Consider the following 23,989-nt stretch of genomic DNA (forward strand, 5'->3'; position numbering starts at 1 on the left):
AAGGAGGTGAGAGGGCAGTGGGATATGGGTAGGCTCTAAAAGGGCACCATGAGGGATCCTGCAGTGGTGGAGTGTATCCATGTCAGTATCTGGCTTGTGACATTGTACTACAGTTTCCTAAGATGTTACCCTCAGAGGAAACTAGGTAAAGGGTACATGGGGGCTTCTCCATATTATTTCTTTTTTTTTTTTAATTTTAAATCTTTTTTTTTTTTTAAGATTTTATTGATTTATCTGAGAGAGAGAGAGAAAGCACAAGCCGGGGAGAGAGGCAGAGGAAGAGGGAGAGGGAGAAGCAGATTCCCTGCTGAGCAGGGAGCCTGACGTGGGGCTCGATCCCAGGACCTTGGGATCATGACCTGAGCTGAAGGCAGCTGCTTAACTGACTGAGCCACCCAGACGCCCCTCTCCATTTTATTTCTTATTAGAAACAGCATAAGAATCTAAAATTATCCTAAAAATTTAATTTTAAAAATCTAACTATGTTTAATAGCTTCTATTGGGTAAGAGGCAAAAGCCGCAGAACCTGTGTTATCTCTGGACGCTCACACTCTGCCAACTTTTCCACCTACACGATCCTCTCTGATCCTGGGCAGGAAGTATCCTTGCCCCCAGTTTGTAGTGAGGAGCCTGAGGCTCACAGGTGCTAAGCAACTGGTGCAGATCATCACGGGTAGAAAGGAGTGAAGGGACTTCTCCCGGTCCCACCCACCCTCGCCTCACCAGCCACATTCAGGCTCCAGCTCCTAAGCCCCTGCTTGTGGTTGGTTCTGAGGACTGGACAGAACAGGGCTCCAGTGTGCCTGGTGCCAGGCAACGGCGGGGATGGGGTGCTGGGTGGTGAGCCTGGAGGGCCAGTGGGGGCTGCTAAGATGGTCTCAGCCTGCTTTGCAACCTGGCTACAACCAGCCCTGAACAGCATTACCAGATCTATCTAGAGTATTCTTGAGGTATTGAAGAAATGCCTCAGTCGAGATCTTCCACAGCAATAACCTACCTATAAAATGGGCAGAAGAAAGGTTTTCCTCTATTCTAATAACAATTTGGCAATATATGATGAGGCTGAAATTGATACATCCTACAACTCAGCATTTCCATCCCTAAAGACTCACACATGTCCACAGTGAGACATGCATGCAAGTTCATGGCTATCTTAACTCGGATAATGGTTTTGACACATATTTGTCAAAAACTCTTCAAACTTGACACAAAATCTGTGCATTTTATTATAGCAAATTAAACCTTTTTAAGGAAAAAATTAAAAACAAGAATGCTCACGGCAATTATGTGGGAAACAAAGGCAAAAGAAAAAAACTAAATTTCCTTACTACTTCCAGTCCATTGATAAGTCCTTAAAACAGGTGGAGGGACCTTCCTCTGGTAGCTCAGCCTCTTGATGTTGACACTTGGCTAAGGGCAAAAGGCAATCTTGGCTTAACATCTCTGGACCTCCCGGGATCCTGTGAGTCTACTTTAAACAAATGGAAATTCCTTTGGAAACTTCCTTTGTCTCTACCCCAAGATATGTGTTGGCAGTCATCTCGCAAGCCTAATACCCACTGATATACATCTGAAGGGTATCAAGACTGAGGTTTTCACTAACAGCAATAAAAGACCTTCTCCTAACAATAGCTAGCCCCCTCAGGGTCCTGGAAACCTTGTTTCCAAAATACCTGGGAAGCTTGTGCTGTCCCTAACCCCCTCCCAACTTGAAAGTATATAATCAGTCACTCCTCAGGACCTCAGTACAGCTTTTCCCGCCCACGGGTCCTGTCCCTGTGCTTTACTAAAACCACCTTTTTCACCGAAAACGTCTCAAGAATTCTTTCTTGACTGTCTGCTCTGAACCCCAACATTTCCACATCAGCAACACTGTTTGTAACAGAAAAACGTAGAAAACTCTAAATGCCCAATAAAAGGAGACCGGATAAATAAACTACGGTGTATCCACATATTTGCCTATGAAGATAAATAAACTAGGGCAACACTGTTCAACCCAGATGAGTCTAGCAAACAACACAGAGTGAGAAAGCAAGCTGAAAGAAAGCACACTATTTATATAAAATGTTACCATGTGTGCATAGCACCAGCTGCTAGTGTCCTGCTCAATGCTAGGTCCCCCTTTTCCTTACAAACGGGACTCGATCTCATTCAGGGAGCAACCACACTTGATTTGTCACTCTTCCTTGAAGCTTGGAACGGCCAGGGAAACCCAAGCAGAAGTCAACAGTTCGGGGCTTCACATAAGGCTATCATCTTCTTATGGCCTAAAAAGGGTAGACTCAGCTAGCATGAAACTGGTTGTATTTTGTCCTTCCTCATTCCTTCTTCTTGGAATGCAAATGAAATGCCCAGAGATGCAGTATCCATTTAGAGACAATGAGCTCTAAAACGATATAATAAAAATGACGGGGGCGCCTGGGTGGCTCAGTTGGTTAAGCGACTGCCTTCGGCTCAGGTCATGATCCTGGAGTTCCGGGATCGAGTCCCATATCGGGCTCCTTGCTCAGCAGGGGGTCTGCTTCTCCCTCTGACCCTCCCCCCTCTCATGTGCTCTCTCTCTCTCTCAAATAAATAAATAAAATCTTTTAAAAAAAAAAAAAGACGGAATAAAGAGCCGGGAAGAGCCAGGTCTCTGACCACATCATGGAGCCTCTGTCCCAACCCCGGCCTGGCTACCCTCAGACTGCTTGCTATAGGAGAGAAATACCCTCCTTTTGGTTGAGCCACTGAAGTGAGGTTTTCTGTTACATGCAACCAAAAGTAAACCCTACCTGACATGGTGTCAAACAACACTGTAAAGCGTCACCAATACAATTATGTGTTGTCAACGGGTAAAGAGATGCGTGGGAATTAAAACACCTAGTGTGGGGGAGTGGTTTTCTCTGGGGGAGGTGAGGCAAGGGGAGGAGACTGGAGTGGGGAGCAATGGGGGGCTTCAGTGGGGGAAGGTGTGAGGCTCCCCAGTCCTCCTCAAAAATCAGACACGTCGAATTGGTGGGGTGTATCAGGAGATGTGCTTAGAATGGCTTGGACTCCTGCTGGTTAAGGTTGCACCCTAAAGACTGAGTCCATAGGCCCGAGGTGGGGTGTGGGCTTCTATAGTTTGAAAAAGCTTCCTAGCTGATTTTCTCCTTGTCCTCCTAGCCAAAATGCTTATGAGCTTTATATCCTACAATTCACATTATAAAATACTTATTTAATTTCCAAATATAAAATTACATCATGATACTAAATGAACAGACTTTTAAAAATGATAACTCCCCCCTGGACCCTGGGGATTCTGCTGTGCACCCTGGGGAGACATGTTCTACTCTGCCCAGCCCTTCTAGAAAGACTATATAATCATCCCCATGTCTTCCAGAACCCAAAAGTCCATGCTCCCTGCAGACTGGACAGTAAGAAGCCATAATTTGTTTGGGCACGTCCAGTATTCTCTGAAATACACATTTGTGTAGCTGGAGGGGCTACTTCATGGGGGCACAGACAGCTCAGGCGTCAGGGAATGGCAGATGCCCACAGGACAGAACCCACTGGTATGACTCATTTTTACAAAAGACTCTGTATTGCCTCTGGCCCCGTTTCTAGGCTGATGCCTGAGGACACTCACAGCCAGAGTCAGGCACAGAGCTGGGAGGTTCACCCTCAATCTGGAACCACACTGAGAAAGTGTCCCACCCCCCTCTCCCCTTCAGACAGAATCTGTTTTCTGCCCAGATGGGGCCCCAGAATTACCTATCTGCCCTTCCATTCGATCGGTGGGGATTTGGAGTTTCAGAAATGTGGAGCACCACACTCCAAGTGTCCCTGCAAGTTAATATCAAAACTGGGATGAGAACTTCTATCTCTGTATTCCCAAAGTGGTTATATTTTTCAACGAATGCTTTAGATGGAATGCTAAATCTAATGAGCTTCCTTTTTCCTTTGCTCCAAAACCTTCAAAGAACATTGTTTTTTCATCGACAAATCTTCAAATCATGAGGCAGAATTGTAAAAAGGCTTAAGGGCTGGTTTCACTTCCTGTGTGGAGGCATTACCATTAAGTACTGCAGCAAGTGGAAAACCAGCCCCGCAAAGAGGCAGCACTTGGGAGTCCATGAATATTTATCACCTCACTGTGCATTCACTAAGTAGCTCAGGGACAGAAAACAACTTTCAGCAAGTTTGAGTCCATGTTCTAATATTCTCCACTAAGACAGCTTGTTCTGACTTGTAAAGAAAAGATCATTTTCAAAAACCATAATGAGGCCAGTCTACTATTCGGCGCTGGAGCAAGCCCTAAAGCTTAAAATAGCAAAACAATCGCTTCTCCAAGATAAACAAGGCTTTCCTTTGTGTGTCTAATGAGAGGCAAGACCACAGCGAAGGCAGATTCTACGTACGATGTTTACTGTCCCTGAATACTGAGGTAACTGGAGCTCCCCCAGCCCTCCAAAAAAGCAGATTATACAAAAAGAGATCTGTCCGGGAGCATTTGCCTGATTGTCAAATGCCAACCTGAGACCTATGTCCTGAGGGTGAGCCCCCTTCCCGGGTGAACTAGGGCAGGGCTCTAACACTGTGATGATCAGATCTGGCTGGGACCTTGGCCCACACTCCAGGCGCCAGACAGAACCTTTGAAGGAAACGACTGAAAAATACCCAGAAGACACATTAATGACTGGGTACAAGGAGACACAGGAGCATAGAATTTGCTCTCACGAAAGTCTATAAATTGAGATGAAATGAAATGGGTTTTCTCCAAGCAAAAGTCTCTCAAACATTCTTAGTTTTTGGTGTAAAACTTCTAAAAGATCTTGGTCCAAACATAAAGTCAACATCCGTCCCCTCTCTTTCTTTCTCTCTCCCCCTCTGTTCCTCCCCAACCACCCCCAAGACTCATGGAAAATCCATTTTACCATTAAGTGAAAGAACCCTGTAGGTTTCTCTATGACATGTATAAGACATAATCACCCTTTCTTCATTTACCACTTTCAGATTTTATTTATTTGACAGAGAGAGAGAGAGAGCGCACATGTGCAGGGGGAGGGGCAGGGGCAGAGGGAGAAGCAGGCTCCCTGCTGAGCAGGGAGCCCGACCCAGGGCTCAATCCTAGGACACTGGGATCATGACCTGAGCCGAAGGCAGATGCTTAACCGACTGAGCCACCCAGGAGTCCCGTTTATCACTTTAAAACACCAGGAACTGAGGAGGTCACCTGGACGTGGCAGCCTAGGGCTTCCCCTGCAGGTCATGCCCACAGATCCTAATGGAATTCTCAACCCTTGCCAGGCTGCATTTTCAGCCTCAGCTGGAGGCAGAAGGACTAGAACACGGGTGAAGAGACAGAATAAGTTTACTTCCCAAGTCAGGGGTTAGCGCATGCCCCGAGTGTAGGAGGCAGAGGAGTCTGGGCTTCCCTCAGGGTACCTGGGGGCTGGCTCAGCCCTGTCACCAAACAGGAAGAGTCTGGAAGCCAGGAGTGCATCTGGAGCTCTGTGCCTGCGCGCTCACGGACTACCCGCACACGCACACACTCAGACAAGTACACAGTTAATCCAAGAAACAAAGCTTCATTTTGTATCCACTGCAGCCAGAAGGCTTCACTTGGGAAACCTAGTTTTAGCTGATAAAAAAGAATGGGATTATCTGGATACTTACATTCAAAACCCACACAACCAAAAACAACTGCAACAACAAAAACAAACCACACCCACTCTGGAGTAGTGTTCTGTGGGAAAAGTTGAGGAGGACTTGGACTTCATTTTTATACCTTCCTGAGAGGCACATGACAGGAAGCTATTCCTGTACTATGCTAAGCCTGAACTCAACAAGTGGAGGTAACGGGTGAGGCGGAGTGGGAGGAGTGGCAGCAAGGCAGGCCCTGCCTCCTGGGACAAGCCACAAGTGACCAGCGTGGGTTTTGCAAGCAGAACTCCTAGGAACAAAGCCCTAAAGAGCGGCGACAAGGACCTGATCGCTCTAGGGCTCTAGGACCCCTTCACTGACAGGCTCTGACTGGTGGAGGGTGGCTCACAGCTCTGTTCTCGTATTTCAGGCTGCAACTTAGGATACATTTCAGAGAGAAAAGAACCTTTCCCTCCAACACCCTTTGTCTAGGAAAAACACTAGCCCAAAGTGTGAGTCCAGAAGAATGGAGGAGAACCAACAGCAGTGATGGCTGATATTTTTGGAGCATTTACCACTTGTCCTTAGCTCATTTCATCCTCCTGCCTGTTCTGACTAGTGAAGAGACTCATGGTACCAGAGAGGAAACTGATGTCCTGAGTTACCCATGGCCCCCAGGGCTCCCCAGACACCAGTCAGGTGGGACATGAAGCCCAGCTTGCTGACTACCCAGCCCCCCTGTTAACATTTTCATCCCAGTCCCAAGAAACTCCTGTGGTGAACCTACTTTTTTCCATCTTTTATAATCATTAACCTTCTACTGAGATGCATACCAACCCAGAGCCATGTGCTTTGGGTAAGATTAAACTAGTGACAATGGGCCAAAGTCAAGGCACTCAGGGTCACAACTAACAGGGTATCAGGCAACCTGCCTCTGGCAAGGAGTTGCTATCTCTGTTTTAACATGAAAAATCAGCTTTTGACCTTTTTTTCCCTCTAGTTGGAATAGTTAAGAAAATATAAAATGTCAATATTGCTCTGTTGGGTTAATATAGTCCCCAAATCTATCTTCTTTCAATGCCCTAAGTTTCCTAGTAATGAAATCACTTTGGCATCACGGCAAAATATAAGACTGTTTTGCAGCAATTCTGTGTCTGGGTGAGCCAACAGGAGCAGAGAAGGGGGAGGAGCACATGGTGAGACCCACAGAGGCCTGGCCCTCTGATACCATCCAGATACTGAGCATCTGACATGGGTGAAGCACTGCAGCCAGAAGGCTTCACTTGGAAAACCTAGTTTTAGCTGGTAAAAAGGAAAGGGATTATCTGGATGCTTACATTCAAAACCAACAAAACCAAAACAAATGCAACAACAAAAACAAACCACACACCATCAGGTAGTGAAAAGTGTTCTGAGGAAATTAAATTCAATGGAGAGAGAGAGAGAGAGTGTGTGTGTGTAACTCTGGTTGGTGTGGGAGGGAAGCCCTCTTCCAGGGCATCTGAGCTGAAACCCAAGACGGAGCCAGCATGCAGAGATCTTGGGGAAAAGATTCCAGCCAGAGGGAATATCCACTGCAGATGAGCTAGACAGACACTTGTGGCTGGAGCAGTGTGAACATGAAACAAGTGGAAATGGGGCAAAGGGGGTGGGAGGCTCTTCACACCTTTGCAAACCCTGGGGGGAGTGGGAAGCCGCTGGAGAATTTTAAACAAGGAGACAACACCATCCAATTCTTTACAATTTCATCCTGGCTATTATGTAGGAAGCCATGGTTACACCTATGTGTTCATTTATAGGTAGGGGGGATCCGATACCCTGGCTCAGTTTTTCTATCCGGTAACATGTTCCCAGTTCATGGACATCTAAAGATTCCACCTGTTCATAACCAGCTCTTACTGGTAACTCACTGGCCCTGCTCCTCAGATTATCTGAAAATTATTTCTAAAAATAAAACTGAAAAATTATTGTTAATTTTGAACATAACTGTGTTCCAGTTGTCACTTTAAAAAAGGGGATCGGAATGACTTTTTAAAAACTATTTATTTTTAAAATGTGCCCTGCTTACTTCCAAAAAGCATTTGAGGCCATTGTCATAAAGCTTGTAAACAACAGAACTTCAAGTTCTCTCGGGGAAAATATTTACAATATATTGTAACATGCGTTCTGGCATTCCATAAGCTTGGGAGGGAAACACTAACATTGAAGGGTTTTAAAAGCCCAATTTGGGGGCGCCTGGGTGGCTCAGTTGTTAAGTGTCTGCCTTCAGCTCAGGTCATGATCCCAGGGTCCTAGGAAGGAGCCCCGCATCGGGCTCTGCTGGGTGGGAAGCCTACTTCTCCCTCTCCCACTCCCTCTGCTTGTGTTCCCTCTCTCGCTGTGTCTCTCTCTGTCAAATAAATAAAATCTTAAAAAAAAAAAAAAAGCCCAATTTGTTCTAAGGATTGAGTTCGGCTACACATACTGTTTCATGATGGACTAAGTCCTTCACTTTTATATTTCTCCTCCTCTATCCTCTCCCTGGCCCTCTAGAGAGCCGCCCTTTGCCTGGTTTCACTGCTCACTGGCTCCCCCATCCAGAGACTGAGCAGAAAAGGACAGATTGGAAAGTCTGATGACACTAGTTCAGCAGTTTCAGTTCTGTGTGTGTGTGTGTTTCTTTGTGGGATGGTGTTTGTGTGTATGCATCTGTGTGTGTGTGTTTGGGGTTCTGGGTTAAAGTGAGATGTAAATTTTAATTAGGTTTATCCATTCCTCTCCATTGTATACAAACACATCCCTCACGTTGACGCTCTTTCTCTCTCCCTCTCTCTCTAAAATCTTAAAACTGGACAAAGGGTCTAATTTCCATTTTTAGTCTCTACCCATAACATTCTTACTTCTGTTCTAATTCTGCCAGTGAGAATCCCATCCTTTAAGCTTTCACAAGGTAAGATGTAACACTGTCAGACATCTCACTGGCGAATTCAAGATAAAAGGCAAAAGGTAAGGTGCCTGGGTGGCTCATTCGATTAAGGGTCGGACTCTTGATTTTGGCTCAGGTCATGATCTCAGGGTCATGAGATGGGGCCCCGCATTGGGGTGGGCATGGAGCCTATTTAAGATTCTCTCTCTTGGGGCACCTGGGTGGCTCAGTCAGTTAAGTGTCTGCCTTCAGGTCAGGCCATGATCCCGGGAGTCCCAGGATCAAGCCCCCATCAGGCTCTTCGCTCAGTGGGGAGTATGCTTCTCCCTCTGCCTCTCTCACTCTTTCTCTCAAATAAATAAATAAAATCTTAAAAAAAAATTCTTTCTCTCCCCTCCCTCTGCCCCACCCCCCAGCTCTCTCTCTCTTTTTCTTTAAAAAAAAAAAAAAAGGCAAAACGTCGAAGAAAAAGTGGAGAAATTTTTCATTTTTCCTGCTGGGTGGGTTTTAGCGAACTTTTATGATTATCTGACTAAAGCTAATTGCTACAAAAGGTTTTTGATAATGTTTTTTTAAAAATTTAGAGAAACACACCATTTTTAAATATCTTATAAGCACCAAAACAATCGTTTCGGTTGCTTTTCTCCTAATTTTCACCACATTCACTACCTCCAAGACTATTTATGGTCAGTCCTCAGTAGTAGCAAAATAGAATGGGTTTGCAGCAGATTATAAAAAACGGGATCTGGCAGAAATGCTGAAGAATTTTTTAGGGTTTGGTGGGGGTGGAGAATGGAACTGTTTCAGTTCTTTGATTGCTTTTGGCTTTTGATGTTTGCTTCAAATTGCTATGTGGCCCCAAATTATAAATTGCTATGTAATTTAATATGTAACAAGAGGGTTCACTGTTTAAGAATTTTTTGAGCAACTGAGCTTTCAAAGGAAAACCTCAAAGGAAAACATTTTAAGTAAATTCCTTAACTATAAATTGAACTTTCCAGGTATTCTTAAAAAATATCTTTGACTGTAATTAGGTAAAAGCTATTCAGCCATGTTCACCGTCAAGAGACAAAAACCACATGCTGAATGGAAATAGAAAACTTTTAACTAAGAAAAAATGCCAGGGATGTGTTTATTCAAAATATCCCCCCTCCATTTCTTTTTCTTTTTGGCAAAGGCTGGTTAAGTTTCTCCCAGCTTCCTCAAGAAATGCATCAGCGATCAAACTTAAAACTTGTTAATTACTTAGCCTCCGAACAGGCTGTTGACGCAGAATGGAACCCGCCTTACCTTGCCTCCACTTATCAATCTAGAACCTTATATTGGAATGTGACCGAATCGGGACAAACCTAGATGCTGTCCAAGCACATTAGATTCTGTTCAGCAATAACAGGGATTAAAAGAATGCTTCCCCTGTGTCCAGGGTCCCCACATTCACAGGGTGTCCCTGCAAAGAGGTACTAACATTACCTATAAGAGCCCAGTGGGAGCAGACTGGACGGCTGTCCCTCCCTGGCGGACTCCCGTCCTTGGTCGATCGCAGCACCAGGAATGTGACCCCAACTCCCCAGCCTGTTCGTCTCCCGGCACCGGTCCCTCGGGAGATGGGGCCCGCGGCTGCCAGAACTACTGCCAGAGCCGGGGTCCAACCACGCAACGATGTCTAGAGGGAGGTTTTCAGCGCATTCCGGAGCAGACCTGCGACCAACATTCCTCTGGAGCGAAAACTTCGGAACCTGCAGCGGGCCGGGCGGAGCTCGATTTCCTCCTCTGAGGTAAGGGGGAGCCCTCGGTGCCCACTCCTACCCGACTCCACCGGGACTCGCATCCACGACCCATACTGGGTGCTCTGTCAGTGGGCTGGGTGGGGGCCCCTGCGCTCCACTTGCTGGCATGCCTGGGGCGTGCGGAGGTGTTTGCAAACTTGCCCAGCAGCCAGGCGCGCCCCCTCCCGCGAACTCCGAGGCGCGAGCCCCCGGCCCCCAGCGCCTGGCCCAGGGCCCCGCGCCCTCACCTCCGCTCCAGAACGCTGGGAGGAAGAACCACAGCAGTAGCCGCAGCAGGGCCCGCCCCATCCCGGGGCCGCGCGTCTGGAAATTTTCTCCCGATCGACGGACAGACGGACGTCCCAAACCTGGCCAGTCCTGGGTCAAGCGTGCTAGCAAAGCTGCCTAGGGCCTGCGGCCGGGCAGCTAGCGCCGAAGTGCCGGGCCGACCCGGGGGCAGGAGGCGCCTAGGGCCGAAAGGGGCGGGTCGGGGGCCGAGTCCGAGCGGACCCGAGCCAGTTGGGGTGGGGAGGGGGCGGGAAGGAGGGCGGAGAGGCGCGCAGCCAAGGGGAAGGAACCCGGGCTGGACAGCAGGGGCGGGGAGGGGCGGGCCATGGGCCGAGCTTGGGCGGCCCGGGATGGGGGCGGGGGGGTGGAGAGAAAGGGAGGGGACTGAAAAAGAGGGGAGGGGCGGGCGGAGGTGAGGAGGAGAAAGAGCCGTGGCCCCTGGGCGGGCCCGGAGTCCAACACGTGTAGGTGGGAGAGAGAGAGAGGGAGAGAGAGAGAGAAAGAAATATGTTGGTGGGGAGTGGAGGGCTCCCGAGGCCTCAGCCAGACCCAAGAGGAGGGTCCAGCACCTTGCGGCCGCGGCGATCCCGCAGTCCAGACGTGCAAGACACAGAAAACCCTGGCGGCAACGTTCCCAGAGGCGAAGGCCACTGTGGCACCGCTTCCCACTGAGCGCCCCCTGGGTACCTGGCCAAAGGTGTGAGACCCGGCCCTGGCGTCGAGGAGCGCACTGCCTCCGGGATGAACCCTTTACTGCGCCCCCGTGAGGAGTCAAAGAGAGATGAGGCTCAGGGAGGGAGGTGAACATCAAGGAAAAAGTGCACAGCAGGAGTGGAAAAGCAGCTGGAAGCTATAAAGTGTGGAGGGGCCAAGAGGGCAGCAGCAGAGAAAGCTCATTATAAAAGAAATCAAGCCACTTTTACTAATAATTGCAACAGGAGCTTACACTTATATGTTTTCTTAAAGGAATCATTTTTAGGATTATTTTATCTTTAAAGATTTATTTATTTATTTGAGAGAGGGGGAAGGGCAGCAGGAGAGGGAAGAGAGAATCTTAAGCAGACTGCGTGCTGAGACCCCCAGCCTGATGGCTCCATCCCATGGCCCTGAGATCACGATCTGAGCTGAAACCAAGAATGGGAGGCTTAACTGACTGTGCCACCCTGGTGCCCCAAGATTATTTTAATGTGATTCTTTTTGACAACATGAGCCAGATCATTGTCATTTCTCTGCTCAAAACTCTACAGTGTTTCCTTTTTTTTTATTTAAAGATTTTTTTTTTATTCATTTGACACAGAGAGACACAGCGAGAGAGGGAACACAAGCAGGGGGAGTCGGAGAGGGAGAAGCAGGCTTCCCGCGGAGCAGGGAGCCCAATGCGGGGCTTGATTCCAGGACCCTGGGATCACTACTGAAGGCAGATGCTCAAGGACTGAGCTACCTAGGCGCCCCAGTGTTTCCGTTCTTGCTGCATAAAGGCCAAAGGCCTACAAAGTCCTAGGGGACCTGGGCCCCTATCCTCTCTGATCTCATCTCCTTGCTCCATTTCCATTTATGCTGGTTTCCTGTCAGTCATTGAACCTTAGGCTGGCTGGCCTCTTTGGGTAGATTTGGTTATAAAGAGACAACCAACCCAAATGGATTTAGACAGGTTATTATTTATACTGACAGCAAAAGCAAAATCAGCATGGTGTCAGCTCCTTGTGTCCCCAGCCCCAGAGGAGGGCACCAGATCAGAGGGGCCAGATGTACACACTTGAGCAGTGGGTGCTCTGCTGCTGAGCAGCCAACTCTCATCTATTGCCAAGCATTTTTATGGACTTAGACTGGAGCCTGAAGTTGTTCCTACAGGGGAGGGGGAGGCATGGAGCGAAGGAGATGGAAAGTCCTGTGCTCAACTAGACTATGGAGAAGGAAGAAAAACGGGCTTGCTGCAATCGCCCGCAAGATAGGGATAGGAAACTGCTCACCAGGCTTACCTTCTCTTGTTCTGGGAGGAATCATACAGCAATCTGTCAAGACTTGGGTAAGACTACAATCAAGCCCTGCCTACATGCCTATGTGGAGATGTGCAAGGTCACCAGGGCATCTCAGCAGGGTCGTTCTAGAATTTTCTTGCTGTGGCTCATATATACTAGACACTCTGCCACCGCAGGGTATTACACCAACTGTTTGCTCGGAATGCTCTTCCTCCAGACTCACACCCTCTTGGTTAACTCTACTCCTTCAAGTTTGCTCAAACCTCTCTTTCTTGATGAGGCCTACCTTGCATAAAACAGTTCAGTTCCAATGATCTATTTCTATGTGACATATCACCCCAAACATAGTGGAGATAAAACAACAACCATATATTAGAGTCATGGATTCTGTGGGTCAGAGATTTGGACAGAATGCAGGGAGACAGTTTATCTTTGCTCTCCCATCTCTGCTGGGATCTTAGCCTCAAATGGCTGGGGACTAGAATCATCTAGAACAGGGGTCAGCAAACTACAGCCTGCCAACCTATCACCTGTTTTTGCAAATAAGGGTTATTGGAATAGAGCCATTTGTGGTGCTTTTGTGCTATGACAGCAGAGTTGAGTAGCTGTGACAGAGATCATACGACCTTGTGATCTGGCCCTTTAAGAAAAACTTGGCCAACCTCTGATCTAAAGGTTTGTGCTGGGATTTGCACTGGGATGACCTGAAGGCTAGGGCTGCAGACCAGAGCACTTAATGAGGCTTCTCCATGGTGGCCTCAGTGCAGTTGGAAGTCTTGCATGGTGGTTTGGGCCTCCAAGAGCAGGCATTCATTCTGGTGAACAAGGTAGAAGTTGTAGGGCCTTTTAAGACCTATAGCCTCAGAGGTCACCTAGCTCTACTTCACCAGATTCTCTTGGTGTAAGCAGTTACAACCCCACTCTCACAGGGACAAGCCATAGACCCCCACCTTCACCTCTCGATGATGGAAGTGTCAAAGAATTTGCAGCTATCTTTTATTACTTCCACAAAGAGGAAAACATAGCTAAAATGTGGGATATCAGCTCTACTGTATTAATTTCACACATACCATGCATCTAAATGACATTGGAATTTATCTTTTTTATATATTTGGGTTTTTAAATTTAAATTCAATTAATTAACATAGAGTATATTATTAGTTTCAGAGGTGGAGTTCAGTGATTCATCAGTATTATATAACACCCAGTGCTCATTACATCACATGCCCTCCTTAATGTCCATCACCCAGTTACCCCATCCCCCACCCAACTCCCCTCCAGCAACCCTCAGTTTGTTTCCTATGTTTAAGAGTCTTTTATGGGGGTGCCTGAGTGGCTCAGTCAGTTAAACATCTTCCTTTGGCTCAGGTCATGATCCCAGTGTCCTGGGATCGAGCCCCACCTTGGTCTCCCTGCTCAGCGGGGAGCCTGCTTCTCCCTCTCCCTCTGCCTGCCACTCCCCCTGCTTGTGCTCTCTCTCTCTCTGTCAAATAAATAAATAAAATCTTAAAAAAAAAATAGAGTCTCTTTTGGTTTGTCTCCCTCCCTTATTTCATCTTGTTATATTTTTCCCTCTCTTCCCCTATGTTTTGTTTCTTAAATTCCACATATGAGTGAGATCATATAATTGTCTTTCCCTGATTGACTTATTTCACTTAGCATGATACCCTCTAGTTCCATCCATGTCATTGCAAATGGCAAGATTTCATTTTTTTTTTTTAAAGATTTTATTTATTTGACAGAGAGACACAGCGAGAGAGGGAACACAAGCAGGGGGAGTGGGAGAGGGAGAAGCAGGCTTCCCACTGAGCAGGGAGCCCGACGTGGGGCTCGACCCCAGGACTCTGGGATCATGACCTGAGCCGAAGGCAGACGCTTAATGACTGAGCCACCCAGGTGCCCCAAGATTTCATTTCTTTTGATGGCTGAGTAGTATTCCATTGTATATATACCACATCTTATTTATCCATTCATCTGTCCATGGACATATGGGCTCTTTCCATAGTTTGGCTATTGTGGACATTGCTGCTATAAACATTGGGGTGCAGGTGCCCCTTTAAATCAATATGTTTGTATCCTTTGGATAAATACCTAGTAGTGCAATTGCTGGGTCGTAGGGTAGCTCTATGTTCAACTTTTTGAGGAACCTCCATACTGTTTTCCAGAGTGGCTGCACCAGCTTGCATTCCCACCAACAGTGTAAGAAGGTTCCCCTTTCTCCGTATCCTCACCAACATCTGTTGTTTCCTGACTTGTTGATTTTAGCCATTCTGACTGGTGTGAGGTGGTATCTCATTGTGGTTTTGATTTGTATTTCCCTGATGCCGAGTGATGTTGAGCATTTTTTCATGTGTCTGTCGGCCATTTGGATGTCTTCTTTGCAGAAATGTCTGTTCATGCCTTCTGCCCATTTCTTGATTGGATTATTTGTTCTTTGGGTGTTGAGTTTGATAAATTCTTTATAGATTTTGGATACTAGCTCTTTATCTGATAAGACGTTGGCAAATATCTTCTCCCATTCTGTAGGTTGTCTGTTGGTTTTGTCGACTGTTTCCTTTGCTGTGCAAAAGCTTTTTATCTTGATGAAGTCCAAATAGTTCATTTTTGCCCTTGCTTCCCTTGCCTTTGGAGATGTTTCTAGGAAGAAGTTGCTGCGGCCGAGGTCACAGAGGTTGCTGCCTGTGTTCTCATCTAGGATTTTGATGGATTCCTGACTCACAGTTAGGTCTTGCATCCACTTTGAGTCTATTTTTGTGTATGATGTAAGAAAATGGTAACCAGTTTCATTCTTTTGCATGTGGCTATCCAATTTTCCCAACACCATTTGTTGAAGAGACTGCCTTTTTTTCCATTGGATATTCTTTCTTGCTTTGTCGAAGATTAGTTGACCATAGATTTGAGGGTCCATTTCTGGGTTCTCTGTTCTGTTCCATTGATCTACGTGTCTGTTTTTGTGCCAGTACCATACTGTCTTGATGATTACAGCTTTGTAATAGAGCTTGAAGTCTGGAATTGTGATGCCACCAGCTTTGGTTTTCTTTTTTGACATTCCTTTGGCTATTCAGGGTCTTTTCTGGTTCCATACAAATTTTAGGATTATTTGTTCCAGCTCTGTGAAAAAAGTTGATAGTATTTTGATAGGGATTGCTTTGAATGTGTAGATTGCTCTAGGTAGCATCGACATTTAACAATATTTGTTCTTGGATTCCATGAGCATGGAACGTTTTTCCATTTCTTTGTGTCTTCCTCAATTTCTTTCATGAGTATTCTATGGCTTTTCTGGGTACAGAGCCTTTGCCTCTTTATTTAGGTTTATTCCTAGGTATCTTGTGGGTTTTGGTGCAATTGTAAATGGGATTGATTCCTTAATTTCTCTTACCTCTGTCTCATTGTTAGTGTATAGAAATGCAACTAATTTCTTTGCATTGGTTTTATATCCTGCCACATTGCTGAATTCCTGTATGAGTTTTAGCAATTATGGGGTGGAGTCTTACGGGTTTTCCACATAAAGTATCATGTCATCTGTGAAGAGTGAGAGTTTGACTTCTTCTTTGCCAATTTGAATGTCTTTTATTTCTTTCTTTTGTCCAGTTGCTGAGGCTAGGACTTCTAGTACTATGTAGGCCACCTAATATAGTATTTACACACCTGGCGTGGCCTTAGGATACTCTGAATGAGGGTGTACTGAGAAATGGCTTCATCCCTCTTTCAGTGCCAGAGAGCCATTCATTCATTCACCATTCCACAGACATTGACTGAGCATGTGCTCAATTCCAAGTATAATATCAACACCTGGGACATATGCACAGCACCTCCCTCAGGAAGCCTGTCCCATGGACCCTCATGCTAGTCATAGCTTGGACTCACTCACTCAGCAGCCATTCACGGTCTTTCAGTCATGGCACCCTGGATTTCCTTAGCAAAACCATGGCTCCCACACTCACATTCCCTCCTGTCTCTGAGCCCTGAGGTGGGGTTCTCCTTCCTGCCTTAAGACCATTCCCTGTCCCTCCTCTCTAAAGTCTGTGGCTTTGATCGTTATGTTACCAGCCCTGCTTGCTGCAGTTATCTACAGACCCCTGGGGCTCTCTCTCTCATTCTTTGAAGATTTCAGTACTTGCACCAGTCACTCCTTCACAGTATCCTTATAGTAATTCTTGGTGGTTTCAATACCATATAATGACTTTCCAACACTACATATTCTAAGCTCCTTGACTTCTTGTCCTCCATTCAGTGTGCTGAGCAACATGTTGTATATGTAAGTGCTAAGTTCTTGAAATTTGCTGGGGAACTGGTTGGTGCCAATAAAAGAGTCAACTCAGAATGCCCCATATCTTTTTTTTTTTTTTTTAGAGAGAGTAAGAGCACAAGTGCCCAGGAGTAGTGGGGGGAGGGGCAGAGGGAGAGAGACAATCTCAAGTAGACTCCATGCTGAGCACGGCACACAATGTGGGGCTTGATCTCATGACCATGAGATCATGACTTGAGTTGAAAGCAAGAGGTGGATGCTTAACTGACTAAGCCACCCAGGCGACCCAATGCCCCATATCTTAAGGAAAGCACCAGCATCAGGGCACCTCGGTGGCTCAGTCAATTAAGCATCTGCCTTTGGCTCAGGTCATGATCCCGGGGTCCTGGGATTGAGGACTCCCCCTGCTTGTGCTCTCTCTGTCAAATAAATAAATAAAATCTTTTAAAAAAAGAAAGAAAGAAAGAAAAGAAAGCACAGCATCTTGTAGTTTCTTGGGCAACAAAGATGTTGCATGGAAGGGTCTCCATTCAGTGAGCTGAACAACATACCGGGAGTACAATGCATAGATCTTGAGGGACTATGTTATAGGGAAGGTAATCCACTAGGAATCTAACACAAGTGTGCCATTGCACTTGTATAACTGCTAAGTGGCAGTTACACAGAAATCCATTGCTAAAGAAGACTCACCAGATCCAAATCCTACAGTTTGTTACAAAAAGAGAATATGGATGGAAACAACAATAAAATAAGAATATGCATCATAGTTAAAGGTTATTTCATGGTAAGGGGGCCAGAGTGGTCAGGTACAGGATCCTTTGTCCTCCCTTCTGTAAGGCATGTGGCCAGATGCACTTTCTCTTTTGGATCAGGAACCACCTGGAACACCTTGGAAACAGGGAGCCCCAAATAGAGGCTCAGCTGGGGATTCTTATATTTTTGCTGGTTATCTAGACATATTTCCAAGGCATAACCAGCTTCAACAGCAGAGCCCTTTGGGTGTCTCGCTGAGACCGGGTGCAAATCATCTGTCTCACTGTTTTCAATAAACAAGGCTGACAAGCTGGTACAAATCTCCTTGAACCTCTACAAACCCATGATTACAAAGCAACATTATTAATCAGTATGCTTCATGCCCTGACCAGGAATCAGTGCCATGCAGGAACTTTAGCAAAATAGGTCAAGCTAATTCCAGGCCCTCATGGTACAATAGCTTTTGTAGTCGTTGCAAAATGAAATGGTACAAGTAAAAGTTTAATTCAGCACAGTGATTATTATAGTGAAATAAAGGCATTTCCTTTCATGGTTTTGGGAACTCTTTTGCGAGAAAATCCATTCACTAGACTGAAAAACTTACTGAAAGTAAAATTGTCTAGCTCAGAAAAGGGATAGTACTATTTAAAGATGCCCCTCAGTGTATTGAACAATTGTATAAAACAATTGTTGGGCTTTCATAGTTTGTTGGGGAAGTGATGTTGTGCATGTCAAAGGATCCATTGGGTGTCCTGGGAAGAGTGGAAGTACAAGTATTCACATGTTCCAATTTGTTATAAAAATGAGATGTGTATGTTTTCACCATGGTGAGAAAAAGTGGAAGTACTTTTGTCTGGCATTTGTAATTTGTTATGGGGCCGAGAGAATTCTGGAATGACACTTCATTCAGCCAGCAGGCTGAATTACATAGTGGAAAGCCAAGTGCCCAGTTCTTGAATTTTTGGGGGTATGATAATGGGGCATTTAAGATACCTCATTCTATGTGCTGAACAACAGATTGGAAATTGTCCAGCTCGTGTATCTGCACGTGTTTGCATGGCTGTGGTGGGGGTGGGGAGGGCAAATTCAGATTGTGTGTTTAAAAGGCTCAAATCACAGTCAGCAACATACAGGAAGTACAAGTATTGGAGTCAACAACAGTCAACAACATATGGGAAAGTACAAGTATTGGAGCATATAAGTGACTGCATTTGGAGGGGTAAATGACAAACTGGAAGGACCAGTGTCCAACTTGCAGCTTTTGGAAACCTGAGATGGTGTTGATAAGATATTCCTTCACCATGCTGAACAACATCTGGGATGTGCAAATATCTAGACGTTAGGATTCACCGAGGCACTGAGATGGTGCTTAGCAGAGTCTCAGATCAGCATAAAACATTCTGGATGTACAAATGTCCAACACTTGAAGACTGGGGGACATTGAGATGGTGGATGTAGGGGATTATTCAGCATGCTACAGAACATAGCAGAAGCACAGAAATTTAGATTTTGTAGTTTAATGGGAAACTGAACTGATGCTTGTAAGCAACTCCATTTAGCTTCTTGAACAAAAATACTAGTAGCCGAAGTATTTTGCCTTTGTAGTTGTAGGGGAATTGAGATAGTTCATGTAAAAGACTCCATTTTGCTTGCCAAAACCATTCTTTAAATAAGAAGTTTCTAAGTCTTATAGTTTGTTGGCGGAATGGGGACAGTAAGGATATGAGATTGCATTTGCTGAACCACATACTGAAATTACAGGGGTCTTGTTTTGGTGGTTTCTCAGGAGAGGCTGCTGTCTGGTGATCTGCCAGGTAGCAGACAATAGAAAATCTGATTGATAATAGTTTTTGATTGTCTGTTTGGAAACTTGTATTTCTGTCATCTCCTTGCATTCTCTGTGCTCTTTGATGTGTTTGCTTGCCACTAAGAGTGCAAAGATTGTGTGTATGTGCACACGTGTGTGTGCTGGAGCTGCTGGACTGGTGTTTTTAAATTTAATATTTCCTTTTGACCCTTGGTTGATGTTGTAAAACCTAAGCTTGTAGTTCTTTTTGTATGGGTGAACATTTTAAAAGGGAGTACAAAAGGGGCACCTCGGTGGTTCAGTCAGTTAAACGTCCGACTCTTGGTTTTGGCTCAGGTCGTGACCTCATGGTCGTGGAATCAAACCCTATGTTGGGCTCCATGCTCAGTGTGGAGTCTGAGGTTCTCTCTCCCTCTCCCTCTGCCCCTGCTGATCCTTCTCTCTTTCTCTCTCTCTGAAATAAGTAAATGAATCTTTAAAAGGTAGTACAAGAGAGAAAAAATATTTCCTCACAAAAGATAATCATCTTTTACAAAGGCTTGCTTGTCAATAACCCTTTCTGTATCTCTTTCTTTCAATTTGAGGGGAAAGCTCCATGTGCAACAATAAAGGGTTATTAAATCTTAAAAGCTATGCCCCTTACTTCAGCCACAATCTGCCCAGACAAGCTTTACAGCTAAGGACATGTAACAAAATAGTTAAGAGTTAATCCAGCTATTAACTCCTCTTTAGGGTCCCCTCTTGCCTGAGAACCTTGCCAGGTCTTCTGGAAGGAACATCAAAAGAACCACAGTCGAGGACTGTAGCATAGATACAGAATAGACTGACATTGACAACATAAACTGCTGTCAACCTGTACTAAAGGACTGGGGTAGGATTTGCAGAGTCTTTAGTCTAGAAGCAGACAAATGCTACAAAACCTACTTTAGATTTAATTATGGGTAATATTCTACTTTTAGTGAGCATATCGAAAATCTTTTTCCTTCATCTCTAACCATCAATTTTACTGCCATACTTGTTCAAACTGGAATGAGACGTCCTTTAAATAGTATCTTGTACTAACTGACCCCTTGGAATTTGGAATAAGCAATCCCATAGAGTATAAAGTAGGTCATAAGCTAACAATGAAAACATATAATAAAGATTATGTTATGATTAATGATATATCTTGGTTAGTCTTATCTACAAAACTGCTCAGAATAATGGTAACATTGGTTAAATATTATACAAAGTGTGTTTACCCAGTTCTCTTCTTTCATAACTATAATTTTTTTCCCCACAGCTTCAATAAGAATCTGTTTTCTTTTTTTACCAGGTTATAATTGGATAAATCAATTTGCAACCATGATCATGATGAAGATGTCATTTAAGTATGATAAGAGCTTTATCAAAGAACAAGGTGGTATGTTTCCTTTTTTTTTTTTTTTTGAGTTTTGAGACTTCTTTATATATTCTGGTTAAAAACTATCTGTCAATAATGTGACTTACAAAATTATTTTCCTATCTATGGCTTGGCTTTTCTTTATCTTAACAATGTCTTCAGCAGAGCAAAAAGTGTTAATTTTGATGAGGTTTAGTTCACTTTTTTTTTTTTCTTTTTTGGATTGTGCTTTTGGTGTCTTATATAAGAACTTTTTAAAAAAAAACCACAGCTTTATATTTCAAAACACAGATATATTTCACATAGCATAACATTCTCCCTTTTAAACTACATAATTCAGCAGTTCTTAGTATATTTACAGACTTGTGCAACCATCACTGTTTTAGAGCATTTCATCACTCCAAAAAGAAACCCCATACCTATTAGCAGTCATTTTCTGCATCCCCATCCCCACCCTCTGTCCCAACCTCCAGCCCCTGGCAACCACTAATTTACTTCTGTCTCTGTAGCTCTGCCTATTCCAGGCCTTTTGTATAAATGGAATTATACAATATGTGGCCATTAGTGACTGGATGCTTTTATTAAGCATCATATTTTCAAGATTCATTCATGTTGTAGCATGTATCAATACTTCATTCCCTTTTGTAACTGAATAATATTCCATTGCATGCATATGCCACATTTTGTTTGTCCAGTCATCAGCTGATGGCCATTTGGGTTACTTCCACTTCCTGGCTATTAGGAATAATGCTGTTACGGACATTCATGTAGAAGTGTTTGTGTGAGCATATGTTTTCAGTTCTCTTGGGTATATACCTGGGAGGAGAATTGCTGGGTCATATGGTAACTCCAAGTTTAAATTTTTTGAAGATCTGTCAAACTGTCTTACCAAGTGGCTGCACCATTTTGCATTCCCATCAGTAATGTAGGAGGGTTCCAATATTTCCACATTCTCTTCAACATTTGTTATTGTACAATTTTGGGTTACAGCCATCCTACTGGGTGTGAAGTGGTAACTCACTGTGGTTTTGATTTGCATTTCCTTGATGACTAATGATACTGATCATCTTTTCATGTCCATTTTTTGGGTCCATTTGTTTATCTTCTTTGGAGAAATGTCTATTCAAGTCCTTTGCCCATTTTTAAATTGGGTTGTCTTTTTATGTTGAGTTATAAGAGTTCTTTCCATATTCTAGATAATAAATGCTGATGTATGACTTGCAAACATTTCCTCCCATTCTGTGGCTTGTCTTTATACTTTCTTGATAGTATCCTTTGATACACAAAATCATAAAAATTTTTATGAAGTCAAACTTATTAATTTTTTTTCATTCCTTGAGCTTTTGGTGCCATATCTAAGAAATCATTGTCTAATCGAAGGTCACAAAAATATACACCTATGTTGTGTTCTTCTGAGTGTCTTATGGTTTTACTCTTACATTTAAGTTTTTGATCCATTTTGAAAAACTAGTATAAGGTACAAATCAAGTTTCTCTCTCTCTCTCTCTTTTTTTTTTGCATATGGATATCTAATTCTTCTGGCACTAATTGGCAAAAAGACTATCTTTCCTCCATTGAATTGTTTTGCAACTTCGTAAAAAAAAAAAAAAAATCAATTGGCTCCACTCCTTAAATGAAGACTGCACATATTGTCTTCCTTCCAAAGAGTACAATATGGAAAGGGGGAACAGTACTTTTAAAGTATATAAAGTAATAAGTTACAAATAGTACTTTGGCCAGGGGGCCACAGTTAAAATCAACACTAAGTCATGTGGTTGGTGTACATATGATGGGATGATATGGCACTTTATCTCTATAATCTTCCTTCCCCCAATCCATATCCCCAGTCTAATCAGAAGAAATACATCAGACAAATTCCAGTTGAAGAATATTATACAAGATACCTGACCAGCATTCCTCAGAACTGTCAAGGTTGTTACAAACAAGAGGAGGCTAAGGAAACACAGCGACTTAAATGTAATGTTGTATCCTGAATGGGATTCTGGAACAGAAAAAGGACTTTAGGTAATAACTAATGAAATCTGAATAAAGCATGGTTTTAAATTAATAATGTATTGATATTGGTTCATTAATTTTCATAAATGTACCCACCTTACATTTAATAAATGTAAAATATTAATCATAGAGGAAACTGAGTGTGGAATCTATGGGAACTCTCTGAACTATCTTTGTATTTTTCTGATAAACTGTTCGAAAAAATAAAATTGATTTAAAAATATCAATTGCCTTTATTTGTGTGTATCTGTTTCTCAACTCTACCTGTCCCATGGATCTGTGTATCTAAATTTTCCCGTATAACCCACTCTCTCTTTTTTTCAGCTTTATTGAGAGGCATAGTTGACAACTACAATTGTAATATATTTAAAGTGTATGACATGATGATTTGATATATACATTGTGAGAGGATTCTCTCCACCAAGTTAATTAACACATCTATCACCTCACTGATTTCCTTTTTTTTTTTTAAGTGTTCTCTCCACTACTGTCCTTTTGACCAATGTAAGTCATATGGGCAAGGCCATCGTCAAAGTAGAAAGGGACTACAAAGTTACATGGCAAAGCTTATGGATATAGGGCGGCCATTAATTAGGGCCCTTAATGCAGTCAGTCTACCATGGATCTGAAGCCATTCTGACTCCTAACACTTTTTGTAGAAGATCTGTTTTATCTCTTCAAAAATGTATCTGAAATTCAGAGATTAGAGTTGGTGTACATCTATTCTCATTCACCGTTGGGCACTTGGTGGGTACTTTCAATAAGTAAATCAGGTCTTATAGTTCTGGACAATTTTGCTGGTTTTATTGATTCTGTGCCCTCTCTTTTTTCTATTCTCTCTTTTTGGAACTCCTGTTTGAATTTTGATTTCTTGGACCATTCTTCTTATTTTCTTATATTTTCTTACCTATTTTCCATTTCTCTGACTTTTTGTCCTACTTTCTGGGAGATCTTCATTTTGTAACTGTTCTAGTGAATATTTTTCTTTCTATATTTTTAACTTCTTAGAATTCTTTTTTGCTCTGATTATTCCTTTTTATGGTATACTTTTCCTAGTTCACATTGCAATATCATTTAACTTCTCTTATCTATTTGAAAACCTTACTTTTCTTCCTGAGAAGCTGTCTTCTCTATGTTTATTCTCCCTTTACTCCAAGTTGCTTTTTATTGTTTTTTTTTTGTTGTTGTTTTAAAGATTTTATTTATTTATTAGAGAGAGAGAAAGAGAGCGATCACAA

At 43.7% G+C, this 23,989-nt stretch overlaps 1 protein-coding gene and 1 long non-coding RNA gene across 3 annotated transcripts in view; one reads left to right on the plus strand and one right to left on the minus strand.

Annotated features, from left to right (window-relative positions):
* The window catches only part of MERTK (MER proto-oncogene, tyrosine kinase), a 105,059-nt gene extending 94,293 nt beyond the window's left edge, over positions 1-10,766 (minus strand). The window contains exon 1 of one of the 2 annotated variants that reach the window (XM_006737318.3): positions 10,527-10,766. In XM_006737318.3, coding sequence (XP_006737381.1) covers positions 10,527-10,587 — 61 coding nt within the window. In that variant the 5' untranslated portion in view covers positions 10,588-10,766. Of the gene's footprint in view, positions 1-9,982; positions 10,121-10,526 lie in introns of those variants that run through there. The other variant, XM_081796792.1, reaches the window with a different exon arrangement.
* Positions 10,150-22,960, plus strand: LOC145715929 (uncharacterized). The gene is made up of 3 exons (XR_014138224.1): positions 10,150-10,287; positions 20,670-20,756; positions 22,583-22,960. It is a non-coding gene; the product is annotated as an uncharacterized LOC145715929 (long non-coding RNA).
* The last annotated feature ends 1,029 nt before the right edge of the window (positions 22,961-23,989 follow it).

The sequence above is a fragment of the Leptonychotes weddellii genome, chromosome 10 (assembly GCF_054177405.1).
Source record: "Leptonychotes weddellii isolate Sample4059 chromosome 10, ASM5417740v2, whole genome shotgun sequence".
Taxonomy (NCBI): Eukaryota; Metazoa; Chordata; class Mammalia; order Carnivora; family Phocidae; genus Leptonychotes; species Leptonychotes weddellii.